Source organism: Phaethon aethereus, assembly GCF_964289735.1.
Source record: "Phaethon aethereus genome assembly, chromosome: 8".
Lineage (NCBI taxonomy): Eukaryota > Metazoa > Chordata > Aves > Phaethontiformes > Phaethontidae > Phaethon > Phaethon aethereus.
Genome location: NC_138584.1, coordinates 15,343,101 through 15,357,582, shown reverse-complemented (window position 1 = coordinate 15,357,582; position 14,482 = coordinate 15,343,101). Strand labels below are relative to the sequence as shown.

General features: G+C 37.7%; 1 protein-coding gene across 2 annotated transcripts in view; it reads right to left on the bottom strand.

The window, feature by feature from the left end:
• Positions 1-14,482, bottom strand: part of DPYD (dihydropyrimidine dehydrogenase) — a gene marked incomplete at both ends in the record, with an annotated part of 369,496 nt that overhangs the window by 201,025 nt on the left and 153,989 nt on the right. For both annotated transcript variants that reach the window (XM_082002991.1, XM_082002992.1), the window contains one exon: positions 30-137. In XM_082002991.1, coding sequence (XP_081859117.1) covers positions 30-137 — 108 coding nt within the window. The remainder of the gene's footprint in view (positions 1-29; positions 138-14,482) is intronic.

Here is a 14,482-nt window from a genome sequence, read left to right as displayed (position 1 = left end):
GATTACAACAAAAACATAGTATCACACACCTGGTTTACTTGCCATTGCTACCAAAGGTAGGAAGTCTTTAGATGTGTAGAATCCGTGATCCATTCTCAATCCTTGGAATATACTGTCTCTGTTTGGTTCGGGCAAACCTAAAGTAGATATTTTAAGGCATATCAGAACTACAAGGGAAATTTCAATGACCAATATATATTTCACATTACATACACATTCTCAAAAACATCCTCAATACAAGCACTTTTACAAACCCTCTTATGTTTCTAAAAGAACATCACAAATGACTGTAGCTTCATGTTAGTAGTCTGTAGCTTACATAACTGGTGATCTTTTAATAGTACTGGCACTCGAAAATAAGGTTGTTGGATAATCTGTTTACTCATATAACTCATACCAAAACAAATGCGGAGGAAAAGGTTAGAGAGAACAGGATATACCAGGTGCAAAAGCAGGGAAGCTACTAGGGAAGAGAAGACTCTTGTAAGCTTTGCTTGTATTTCTTTACCTGCACGCGCATGTAACTCTTACTGCTGTGAAATGGTTTTGTTCCCTTTGTTTTGAGGCATTTTTCAATACAGCTAGTCTGCAGATAATACAAATGAGGCAATAATAAACAGCTTAACCGATGAGGAGAGGAGGACAAATGGCAGTACTGTAGATCCGTCTTATCTGTGAGTATTTGTATGCCATCATTTTTTGCCATTCTTGCGTCTTTTCTCAAAACCCCAAAGTCTTTATTGGCTGACATTTATTTATAGTTATTAATAGCACACATTTATACAGAAGCCATAGGATACAGACAGGGATACACTTCACAACAAATAATAGCAACAAATACCTTGCAATTAAAAGAAAGCAGAAAAAAACATCTTCCAATTATCAAAGAATATCTTCTTGTTGCTGTGTGAACATTTGGACAGCATGAAAAACCAGCATAGCTGACATGGAAGTTAAAACATTTTTTTCATGCAAATGCAATGATCTATCAGGGTATTTTCAACAGGGCCTTGACTTTCATCTTTATAGCTAAAAAACCATAATATTATTAAAGTATGCTAATTAATAATTACATACTGAAATTGAGTAAACATCAACAATTTTTCTAAGAAAACACACTAGAACTGAGGAGTCTTCAGAGCAAGCAGGCAGAATTGGAGCATGCAAAGCAATCTGTGTTCTCTCCATTCTCAGGCATGGATGGCAGCAGAGTAATCTTTCTCCCCTAAGACACAGTGGTCTGGAAAACCCCAATAACATCATGGTAGTGTTGACAATAAAGTAGGATTGCACTTTGAGGAGTGCTGTTCCAAGTGGGGAAAGTTTAGGACCTTTGTATATTACTGAAGCAGCAAAAATCTGTCTCATTACAGTATAAGATCAGGACTCCGTCATAAGAAAGCTTAGGATTTTTTCATGAGTCACCTGATAGGAGGGAAGTTGCTTAAACTTCTAGATCCCTGAATGAAGCTACTATAATACAAGAAGAAAAAAAAAAAAAGTATATTTTTAGTTTTAACAGTTTCAGTGAAGAAAATGAAAACATGCTCTCAGTGAATTCAAAAGCTGACAAGCCAAAAAGTAAATTAAAAAAGATTTTTTTTGCATTTCAAAAAATATCACATTATTGAGCACTTTCTTGATCACCATTTTGAAGAAAAATCATGACTCAGTTGCTGAACACCTGACATTCAAAACACCACTGATCTATAGGTAGATACTGAGAAAAATAAGAATAGAAAATACTAGCATGTACTGAACTTCAAGACCTTTGAATGCTGTACTTCCTGGTAGACTGGAATATCAGCTAATGAAGACTGAATAATGGATATCTGAAGAGGCTGCCAGAAATACTTAGTGCTATTGAACGTACAATGTGTAAAATGAACTAAAGAAATTATTTTTAAAACTGCATAGGTTTTCCTCTATGTATATATTGCAAAATCATCTACAGCAAGAAAAGTACGTCAGAAAAAGCTCTCAGTGACTGCCTACAGGCAAAGAACACAGTAATGCAACTATTTCTACTGAGGTATCCGTAAACTGGCTCAGGTCTCAGTTTACTCTTGGGAGAAACACTCTCATGATTAGTGGGACATGCAGCCTGCATTAAAGCTAATTTCCTTTCTATCTAACATCTAGCCCCATTCAAAAACAAGGAGAAACCCTCACAAATATTTTTTCCTTCTTATTTTTGCTGCTTTTATCATCTCCTAATGAAAATGATTTCATCTCTAACAGCACCAGTAATTTAGCTCCCATAGGCTGAAGAAAGAGTAGAATTAATGGAATGTTGCAATGTTCATGGTTCAGGTTCATCACTAGTTCAGTGTCACTGAAATCAAAGCAGTTGGATTAAGAATACATTGGATTCAATAATGTGTAGCTTGGCTGATACAACAAAATAAAGCCTAAATGGTAGTCAGTATATATGGCGTTTTCTGCTATTTATTTTACTGTTTTAATTTTGCTTAAAACTCCAATTTTAAGCAAAATTTACAATATTTACATTTGAAGGAAATGCAAAGGATTTTTCTCTTATACCTATAAACACCTGGTACAATTTCAAAGTCTTTGCTAAGCATCTACTGGAAGTCGTATTGGATTCTGACGTATCTCCTTTTGCTGTTCAGTATTTGCCATTATAATGATCGCATTTAGTTTTCTTAAAACAGAGAAATTGAGTACTTCTTAAAGCCACTAGGCTAGCCTAGAAAGAGGCAGACAATCAGAGAAAGAGATCAAGAACTGGTAAGATCCACTTCAGAGAGACACCATTTCATAATAAACAGCCACCCCACAGAAGCACACTTTACAGACAGATCAAATATTGATAAATAGCCAACAGCCTCCCAGGAGAGAGAACATTTGACAAAAAAACAGCTGTAGAGGAAAAATGTCGTTTCAAGCAAATGGTTTTAGAGAAGAAATAAAATTTAAAAAAACCCCAGTCATCTACAAAAGACACAATTTAGGTCAAAATAATGAACCACGAGATACACCCTTTGAAGGTAAATCAGCGACATCCTTTAGCAAAAGGGAATTCACACACTAGTACAAAATAGCCAGGAGCCACCCAAGACAAAACGCTTGATAAAACATGAGGTCTTTCCCCTAGGTTTTAGGCTGAAGCCAACAGCAGTCAGTTCTCTGCTCTCCAAATCCACCTGCAAGCCATCTAAAAGGCTTTCTCATTTATTACTTGGTATTTCTTATCCTGAAACAATCTTTCACTATTCTAGGTCTCCTGTCTTTAAATAACCTATACCAAAATCTAGTGGTAACAATTATTTCCTTCACCTTCACTGAACAATAACTCTTCTGAAGGGCAACCAAGAGGACGCAGCCTAGACAGCCAATTCCACTGGTGGCGTTCGGATGGACTCTGCAGACCCGCACACAAGCCTCCTGCAGCCACAGCCCTGGGCGTCCTGGAGCCTCAGTCCCTTTATCTGCTGATGTCAGGGAACAAGTTTCTGAAGCAACTGATATCCAGACTACACAATGAAGCCTCATGGGCTGTGGAAAACGGCATTTGCTAAGAATAGAGAAAGTAGAAACATCGTGAAAATAACAGCTTGCATGACAGATCTAGTTCAGCTTTGCAAAAGCTAATCTAGACAGTCCCAATCTGGGTCAGGTACTGCGTAGAAAGCAATTAATCTCTATTCCTGACCCTCTGGTTTGCTAGGCCCTGCCTTTCATCTCCAGATGCTCCAGCTTTCCCTCAGTAAGCATCACTCTCTTAGTATGAAGCCCTCTTTCCTTCATTTGACCCCCACAGCCCCCTCTCTAGCGGGCTGTCCCTGAGCATCAGTCTCTCTCCCAGGTCTGACATACCATATACTTTCCAAAGTCATTAGCCACTGTAACAGAGTCTTTGGAAAACACAGACTTTAACCTCCCACTTTTATATCCTTTATATATACATAAAAATATATACATGCATATATATACACATATATCTATTAGAAAAAACAACATCTGCTTCCCATCAAGATCTTGTACTCCCTGTTCTCACAATACTGATGCATGTTAATTTTCTTAACTGGCAGTCTTAAGTCCATCGTCTCCATTCAGAGAGATAGAATTTAGATCCTCTCACAATCCCCTAATCCAGATGAAATATGAACCGCTAAATTATTAGAGTCAATTTGTCAGATATACAAGGCAATAGACAAGAGTGATGCACACACAGCATAAGGGATTGGCATGCAGAGCAATGCACCTAGTCCACTTGGTTGCTGCACCAAATAAATCAAGGCACATCAACACATCAATCGGCTAAGTCTGAAAAGGAAATAAATACTGCTGCTATTACTGTAACTATTAGCCTGGTTTGGAAAGGAAAACTAAAGTGGGAGTAGAGGCACAACATGTGTCTCTCTCCTATTTTGATCAAATCCCCTCTCCCCAGAAACAGGAATGCCTTTGAACCTGAACTCATTGTTTGGATTACTTAAACCTGACATGTTTGGGCAGATTTGCGGTTTCAAGTGAACTTCTCAACCAGTCTTAATAACTAACATACAAAATAAGCCTCCTTCTTTGGTAAGGGTCAAATGTAGTTTCCACTGGCAGCTGACTGAAAACAAATCTCCAGACCAAAAGAAAAATGGAGCTGTAGTTGAAGTGTAAATATACATTTCAATACACAGGGACAAAACTTACTAGAGCGTTGTGAGGTTTTCTGTTCTTCCTCACATCGAATGCTGAAAAGTTTGGTTTGCTGCAGTTTTAATTGTGATAATACCACATTTTGGAAAAAACTTAACCTGGACCAGGTAAACAAATGAGCTAGGATCTTTCAAGCAATATTCCTTCCCTTTGCATTCTTAGCTGTTGCTATCCTGACAGAAGAGAGTTTTCAAGACAAGAACTGTCCGAGTTGTTTTTACTAACCTGTTACTTTCAGGTTAAAATGTAAATTCAGGTTGGTGAATGCAATTTGTGTTTGAATATACCAAGAACTACTTTTTTTAAAAGCCAAGACGCTCTATTTTCACATTTTCTATAATGACTCTTTCAACTTTGTTTCAAAAGAACATTACATCCTTAAATATATCCAAATTTAATTCAAAATAAAACAAAGAAAATTGGATCCACTGGCAGTGCACATCCCTTTTTCTACCTTTTAAAAGTAGCAAACCAAAACCAACATCAAACCCCATTCACCAATTCATGGGACTTTTTTTTTTTTTTTTAACACATTTGCATGTCATACAAATACTGAGCATTAGGTAGAAATTTAGAGGGTAGGGAGTTCTTTCCACCTTTTGCCGTATCTATGAAAACCTGCTCATGTTTCATCAGAGCTAAACAGGATTTTGAAAAATCACATTTACAGGGAGAACTCTTGTTCTGCCCTTCCCAGCCTCCACGACTGGAATCTGCTGAGGAAGGGGGCCCAGGAGATCCTAGGACCAGGTGGGAAGCCTTGAACTGTCAGAATCTACTGAGAATGAGGAGAAAAATGCATGAACCTCATAAGAAACTGGATGGGGGCAGAAGAACATCTGATTAGCTGTGTATTTGCTCTGGTGGCAATGCAAGTCTCCTGAAATAATACCCGAGAGGCTAAGCCCAGACAAGCTGAGACCCAGCCTGCTAATCGGCATAAGAAACGTGAACGCAGCCCAGTAACGAGGCAGCACAGGTTCTGCACCAGCAATGATTCACCTTTGGCCAGTTTGAGGAATAGGAATAACAGGTTATGCCCACTCATGTGCCCTGGGCAAAGGAGCCATGGAAGGCTGATGGGGAGGGACTGTTACGAATTTTAGAGAGGAACTGACATGGTCTGACAAGTTATCTTTGTTAACAATATTTGTTTATATGGGGGTTTTTTATTTTCTTAAAAAAGATATGCTAAAGTAGATACAGACCTAAGATAATTGCCTTCTAAAGGTAAATTTCTAAATCCACCATTTCCCTTCTGAAAGGGTCCTTTTGAATTAACAGAAAAGTGCCCATTTTGTCCCATCTCCCTGCCCTTTTACGCACCGAGTGTTCCAACTTGCTCTTTGCATACCATACAAAAACATTTCAGATTTAACATTTCTGATAGCGTTTCACACTTGCCCAGAGACTTGCAGCTACAGGTACCATATGGTCAGAGTGTGACTACAAAGGTGCGCGGCAGAGAAGAAAGAACATATATATTCCAAGCGCATAAGCATCTTTTCATATTTCTGAATGCTCTGTTCTTCTTCAACAAGCCTAGCTTGTGGTCTGGGGAAATGGAGATCAAAATCTATGTATTTAAAGCAGTTTTATTTTATGTCACACAATCCATGAATTGTATAAATTGGTCTATGAGTTTTAAGTACATTAAAGTATTATCTTGAAAAATAACATTGAAACACTAAATTCTCATAACTGTCAAATTTACAGTTTCCCCTAGATGTGACAGAACCTATTTGCATGCAGTGGCATATGCTCTACCTACTTGTTTATAAGAAGTCACATTAATTCGTATCAATATTGCTAACATTGCTGTCCGTGGATCAATATTACACAACAATTTAGATGTGAACTAGAGTGAAATGCATTATCCAAATACGGTGCCCAAGCTGTGCCACATAGCTGATTACATTACACACACTGTTACAATTAATGCTACAACAGTCATCAGAAATGGAACAGAAAGCCATTGGTATCTAAAGAGTTACTCTCTCTACATTTTTAGAGGTTTGATTCTGAAAGACAAAATGCCCAGTAAAGTGGCAGATGCTCTGCAGGTGCCTAGCTTCTCTCAAGGTCAGTCCATTAGCGATTAACACATTAGTAAATACTTTTGAGGCTTGTATTTTTAAAGGATCTCTCTCATTTTGCTGGAGATTTTTTTTATTGTGGCAGCTTTGTTACTTCCTGTTGTGAGGTTCAATACAGTATGTTTTCTAGGTGGTTGATTTTTTTTGTTTGCTATGTATGTTGATGGAGATAAGTGTTTTAATTACTTTTTTAATGTCTATGCTTTTGTATTTTCTTTCTCTCTCTGTTTATTTCCTGCTGTTGAGATTACTGCCTCATCTCCACAGCAGGTGGCTCTTTCAAATTTGTTTTCCTTTCTAAGCCTGGTAGATTTATTTTGTAATATAACTGCTCCTTTTTACTGTTTTTTATTAATGATTTCTTTACTTTGGAATAGGTACACTTGCAAGGTTTGTAGGAGTAGTTCCCTACTGATGGCTAAAGGCCTCGCTCATAGAAAAATAAAAGGGAGAAAAGTAAAAGAACTACAAGACAATTGTGTTAGCCTTTTCTTACCCTCAAGTTAGGATGAACACTGTACAGCATGTGTGAAAAAATACCCTTCACATCTATCAACAAGAGCCATACACAATTGCTGCAGTGCATTCTAAGTTGAACAGCTATGTCCATACCATAACGTCTTTTAAAAACATCTGAATAAGTAGGTGAACCTGTAAGTAATGCAGTCTGTAGGTCTCACACCTTACTTTGTTGCTAAATTAGACAGAGACAAGGATCTGCGCTACTTGCAAATGGTATTGAAACAACAGGAATAAAGTAGTCAGGTCAGACAGAACTAAATTTGTTCTTATAATCCAATTTCTCTTTGAAGCCAATTGTCCAATCCCAGTTTAGATGCAGCCAAAATTTCACAAGAGCTAGGCATCAGAAACTGCAGATGGGAATCACAGAGTTTAGAATCAATACAAGAGTGATGGAAATTAGGATCATGACCACGCAATCAGTGTTGTATGTCCGAGCTTGGATTACAAAACACTGCGGCCTTGTGGTCTGTCCTCACAACATTTAGTGATCCCATGATGAGATTAGATTGACATCTATTGTCAACCAAATTGTCACCTTTTGTTCCAAAGGTGAACCATAACTCATTAGCCCCATCAAATATAGAGTCTACCCCTAACTTGGTTTTCTCATAATCAGTCCAGCTTTTCTCAAAAAAGGGTCTTTTTAGCTTACCCTCCACAGCCTACCTCTAGTCTTAATTGCGCTTCTTAATTTTATTATGCTCAATATATGGGACATGCACTTTGAATGTTATTGGGGTATCGCTCAAGTATGACTAAAGTAATGTATTTTAGGGAAAATCATCAGTGTTTCAAGGTGATTAAACAAAGATCTGAAGAAACAGTGTGGTGATTTTGCAAGTCTCAATATATAGATATTCAATTAAGCACCATAAAGATTTTCAACTCCCCGTTTGACTTGAGCACTTACCATCTAAAAGCACTCTTTTAAAATGCATACCTCAGAACTGAAGCATACAGTATTCACTAAGTGTTTTTAAAACACAATTCTTTAAAGAACACACTAGAAGAAGTGATACCAGGTTGTACAGATACACAGCTTCCTAAATTAAGTAACAGATGGTAATTCTAGCCTTTCTTCTCAGCTTGGAAACCGATACGTAACATTGCCCATATTTGAAGTAATAGTCACACTGAGGATGCTAGCAAGTTAGATGGTAGCCCTGGTGAAAGGACTCGCTGAAATGTGAAGATTACTATGAAGCAAACCTCATCACAGAGAAGGATGAATGCAGAAGTCTGCTTACCTTCCCTCTGGTTCTGTTCTGCCTGGTATTGTTTATTGCAGGACTTAAAGCACTGAAACAGTTTGCTATGAATCTTGATTTGTAGAACATAAGAGTTCTGTAAATTGTAATACAGAGTAACTGTAGAAACATCTGCTGTAAAAAATAGAGTGGAATATTGCTGCAAACCTTTCTTATGTCATCTTGGTAACATTTATTATACTGGTGACAAATCTGAAAAGGTCACTAGCAAAAATGCATTTAGTAGTCTCAGTCAAATCCATCTCTCTTATAAGAATGTACCATTCAGTCCAGGAAAAGAGCTTGCTCCAGTCTGCTTATAATAAGAGCTGAACTGGATTTTTAGTCCTCACTAAATTGGTCACTTCTCACCATGGGATAAGCTGTCATTATTCAGCAGCATTCTTGAACTGGCAGAGCAGGGATGTTGAAGTTTAAGACCTAATATGCTAATTTTGTGAGTTCCCTTCCCTCTTCCTTCAACAAGTATGGTCCTAGCACTAACATGCCAAAGGGAAGACACAGGGGGGCCGTGTTTCCCCCAGACACCAGCCAGATACTGTTTGTCAGTGTGATATGCCGCACCACGCTAGAGGAGAAGAAACTGGCCCCAGTGCTCACTCTTGTTCAGTAAACGATGCTGGAGTGAAGTGGCCACAAAAGCAAGATCACCTCCTTGGGGACTGTCTATCAGTACCTTGAAGGACAGAAAAAAAAAATCTGTCATCTCAGAAACCATATGTCACAGAAAAGGGATTTTTATACAGTATAGAAAATCCGAACATGTAGAAGCAAAAGCAAAATAAACTGGATGGAGAGACTGGGAGCAACAGACTCCTGAAAAGAAAGCAGAAAATATTACAATAGCTGTTTGCAACAGAAACAGTATCTTTCCCCAAGCAGATTCATTATAACTTACCTGTCTAATATGTCCAGTTTATAGGCAGTCACGCTGGCATATTGGAATAATCAAAGTCAAATAAAAATTACAAAGGGACAATCAAATGTTAGCACAGAAAAGATCTCTTCATATTAATTTTTTATTTCAAAAAAATTGGGAAAAAGCTCTGAAAAGCTGGATCAATAGAAGCTACATATGGTAAATATGCCGGGAATGGCTAAAAATGAGAACAAATCTGATGGAAAACATTCACGAAGAAAAAGCCACAAATGCTTAGTTGGCATCACAAGGAAAAATAAATACTAGGCCTCTACACTGTTGCAAAGCAGCAGTTTGAAAAAATCTATCAAAGCCAGCAAACTAATCCTGTGGAAATATATGAGGAATAATTAAGTCATTAATATTCTGGAATAATACCTTTGGTCAGGTTCCAGGCACTGTACAGCAAGGAAGTTGCAATAAGGTGTACTGAGACACCACCAACTTGTACTAGCTAAAATAGTCCTGTACTTTTGATATAATAGTAATATAATAGCTGATGGGTGGTAACCAAAGTGTTACAAATATAAATACTGATTTTTATAATATTGTTCCCAAAATTTGATGAAATAGAACAGTTAAGAATCACAGAAATATCTAACTATAATCACTTCTCTTAAACACACTACTATAAACATATATAAACATACTACTACATACATATATATAAACATACTACTTTGTTGTATGCCACTTCCATAGCTTCCATTCTATTTGAATGTGGTGACCATGGAACAACAGGCTGGATCAATTACAGCTTTGCAGCCTATATAACTGTATCTATATTAAATAATTGTAAACGCTTACTTATCCAGGAAGAATATCCCACACGCTAAGTAATACTTGCAAAATATAGGCCTTTATGGTTATTCTTATTTTAAAAACGTAACAAATATTCACCCAAACCTTTTTTTTTTTTTAAATGTAGAAGTCTTCAGTGTAAACTAGCAATGCCTTCCCAATGCTACTGAATAATTACCACTCTACCTGAAATTTCAATATATGAAACAAATATTGTTTCCCAGGTATTTGTTAACATATTATGTTGTCTTATCCTAAATTTTACAATATTAATACACTGGTTTTGCCCACATGGAAGAACAAAAAGATGCTATAAAGCTTATTCAGTAATTACTCCCATATCGTTCCACCTATGCTGCATTTTTTAATCACTTCAGGTAAACCATCTCTACATATATTTTAAAATGATGCCTCAAAAAAAGACTTCTAAACATTATTCATTTTTCTGCAGCACAGATCTGCAACGGAAAACCTATCATCAGTGCATTCTGATGAAAAGGTAATAATTAAATCTTTTTTCCCCCCTTTCTGCAGCACATTATGTGACCTATGATAGAACAACCTATCAAATTTCCGTTTATTATTTCTACCTGAAGGGCTTTGCCAGCTCACACAAACATAAATCTCCATTTGTCAGATTTAAACTGTACCTGTCCCAGCTGCTATGAGGGTTCATAGCTCTTGTCCCTTAAAAATTACCGAATAGCATCAAGCAACATAACCTCCCTCCAGCCTTCACTGACCCTTGCAATCAATAATATTTGTAACCTGTATGCGTACAGTTAAGTAGAAGAGAAGCTGTGCACTATCCCAGTTAACCACATTGAGCTGTGATACTACAACCTGCTCCCTTGTGCCCCCCATGATCAATTTTAATCTCTGGACCAAGAATAAAAGAATGCAGCCCCTTGTTTCCGAATTCATCTGAAACGGATGTTACAGATTTGTAGGTCTTCACATGAGCTGTGGATTTAATACAACCAGCAGTCCAAGGAAAGAACACATCTGAGCTATCATTCATTCTCATTACCCTCAGTGTACTTTGGATCTTCAGAAGACAATACAAAACACAGAAAATGCACAGGTACTGACTTAAAGCAAGTTTGCTTCGTTAAACTACCATCAGGTAACAGTTATTTGTTAGAGCTGTATCCATTACTGCCACTGCAGGTAAGGTGGAGGTCAGTCATTCCATTATGATTACTTTGTTTAAAGGTTTATAAATAGACTGCCAATATTCATTCCTTCTGGAAATGTGTCATATATAGTAAATTAAAGAGAAATTCCCTAGAAATAATAAAGACTGGTTCTGCTCTGTTAAAAAGAAACAATTACAGAAAGAAAGAGTAATTCAGGTTTCTGACGGTATTTGCTCTCTCACCTCCAAAGCAATTTTATTTAAAAGAAGGCAAATTTGCCAGCCAATTAGTCTAATTAGACAACGGTATCTGAATGTAGAACAGGAAAAAAGCAACTTTAGAAACCTGCTCTGGTAGAAAAAGTGCTCTTTGAATCTGTCACACTACCAGAATGCACGTTTCTAGAGTTCTTGTAACTGCATATTTATAGGCTTGGCTACACTGGCTCCTCGACAGCAGCTCCAGTGCCATGAATCATCTATCAAAACATTTGAAAAGACTTTCTTACTCATTTCTTTAAAGCAACATTCTGAAGGGGCACTTTCCAAATGATTACACTCCAGTGTTCACTAAAAATTAAGAAAAATAGCACACGGAGTTTTATAATTACAGGTGAATAATCAGTATGCATCGTCAGAGGCTTTACCTTCTGAGATTGCCACACGCTGCATGTCAGTACGGAGTACGCTGCAACAAAAATGACATTCTTGTAACATGCTGGAGGGTCAATGAGCTTTCTCACTCAGGTCATTTGCCCACTTCACATCGATGTCCTTATTAAGCACATATTTATCTGCCTTGCCTTTTAAAAGTAGCTGTAGCGAGGAGTTTTATATAAATATGCAGCTAAAGTGATTCTCCCAGACAAGTAGATTGGCTGAGAAACACTAAACCAACTATATAGCTACCATGTATACTTTAACATATTGGACATAACTAAGGAAGGTCATATTTTGACCAGGCCCTATTCTGCATAAGGGTCAACGAAAGAAGCCATAAATTGCCTAAGGTTTTTCTAATCCTTTTTTAAATTTTTTCATTAAAGCTTAATTCCTTTCCCAACATGAGCATATGTTGTATTTCATATGAAATTTTATTCAAAGACAGAGTGTGTTTATTAACTAATTATACCATGTCGTGGTTTAACCTCAACCAGCAACTAAGCACCCCCACAGGGGTGATGGGGAGAGAATCAGAAGAGTCAAAGTGAGAAAACTCGTGGGTTGAGGTAAAGACAGTTTAACAGGGAAAGCAAGAGCCGCACACGCAAGCAAAGCAAAACAAGGAATTCATCCACCACTTCCCATGGGCAGGCAGGGGTTCAGCCATCTCCAGGGAAGCCGGGCTCCATCACGTGTAATGATGGAAGATGAACACCGTAACTCCAAATGTCCTCCCCTTTCTTCTTCTTCCCCCAGCTTTATATGTTGAGCATGACATCATACAGTCGGGAATATCCCTCTGGTCAGTTGGGGTCAGCTGTCCCAGCTGTGTCCTCTCCCAGCTTCTCGTGCACCCCCAGCCTGCTCGCTGGTGGGGTGGGGTGAGGAGCAGAAAAGGCCCTGGCTCTGTGTAAGCACTGCTCAGCAATAGCTAAAACATCCCTGTGTTCTCAACACTGTTTTCAGCACAAATCCAAAACACAGCCTCGTTGTAGCTTCTAGGAAGAAAATGAACTCTATCCCAGCCAAAACCAGCAGAACCATTTTCTTCAAGTGCCTTAGTTTTCCTTGGATGTTTCACAATTTGCTGACAGGGTACTAAAATTGGTACTGTGGGTCAGAAATGTAACAGAGTCAAACTTGAGATGCTGTAGTAAGGCTACTACATACAAAACAGACAGAGAAATGATGATGAAGATCTCCAAATGCCTCAATGCCCAACGGTCAAGAAAATTAAGTAAAGCATTGTCACTGAAGATCACAGATCAGGTACTTGGCTTGTGGGTGCAGAAATCTGCACAGGTATGCACACCTCCTCCTCTTAAGCTCATTCTTTTGGTGGCTAAGTAAAAAATTCAAAATGGGAAATTTATACTTCTTACGTTAAGCAACTAATTCATGTGATACTTAAAGCATCAAAGAGGTAGGAACCTATGTCCCTTTTCAGTCCATGAAGAGACGCACACATTCAGAGAGATGATAGTGTTTCAGAAAGTTAAAACTAGATGCCTAAAACTGCCTTCAGTCAATGGTGCAAATACTCCCAAGAGAGTGTACCCTTCCCCTGACACAGGCAATCGACCCATACTAATATTAGTCCAGCCACATAAACATACCAAGGAGTGAGAATAAGTCTTTAGTGTCATCTGGGTGCATAGTTTTGTATATGCAGCACTACAGCAGGAGGATTCTCTCCCAGTGAAGCTTCAAATGGTAACAAAACCAAGAAGCATCTGATCAATAAATAGAAAATCAAGTTACACAGTCCCAATAGGTTCCTCTAACAAGGATCTCTCTCTGAAATGTTCATGTTTGTCTAATGCTGCTGCTTTTAATCCTTTCACACCAGTGGGTCCTACATGCTTGCATTAGTGCTAATGTAAAACAAATGAACATTTTATACAAGGATATCCACTCTCCCCAAGTAAAGGGGTTAATACCAAAGTAAGCTTTAGGAATGTAAATTATTTTCCCCGTGTGGCTGAGAAACTACATGAGTTATTAATTTAAAAATTATTAGCATATAAAATCATTATTATCTCTGCAGTTAATGTACAGTTCACTGACAACCTTTTGGACCATTACAATTAAGAAAGGCATCATCCTTAATGAAGTTACAAAACACATTGTTTATTAAATAGCAAATTTTATCTTTAATTACTTTAAATATTATAATCCGATGAAAAATTATTTCATAAACCTCAAGACAAATTATGTCAGAGATGGAGTATGCATTTTGTTCCTCTATGAATCCTAAACAGCACTTTCAATTTGCTTACAGGTTTCTGTTGCATGCAAATCTGCTCTTGAAATTGCTTTCAAGTGCCTAAATCCAATGCCCTAGCATAAATTTAAGATGCAGTTCGTGCTATTCTTTCTTTTTAAAACAGATTTA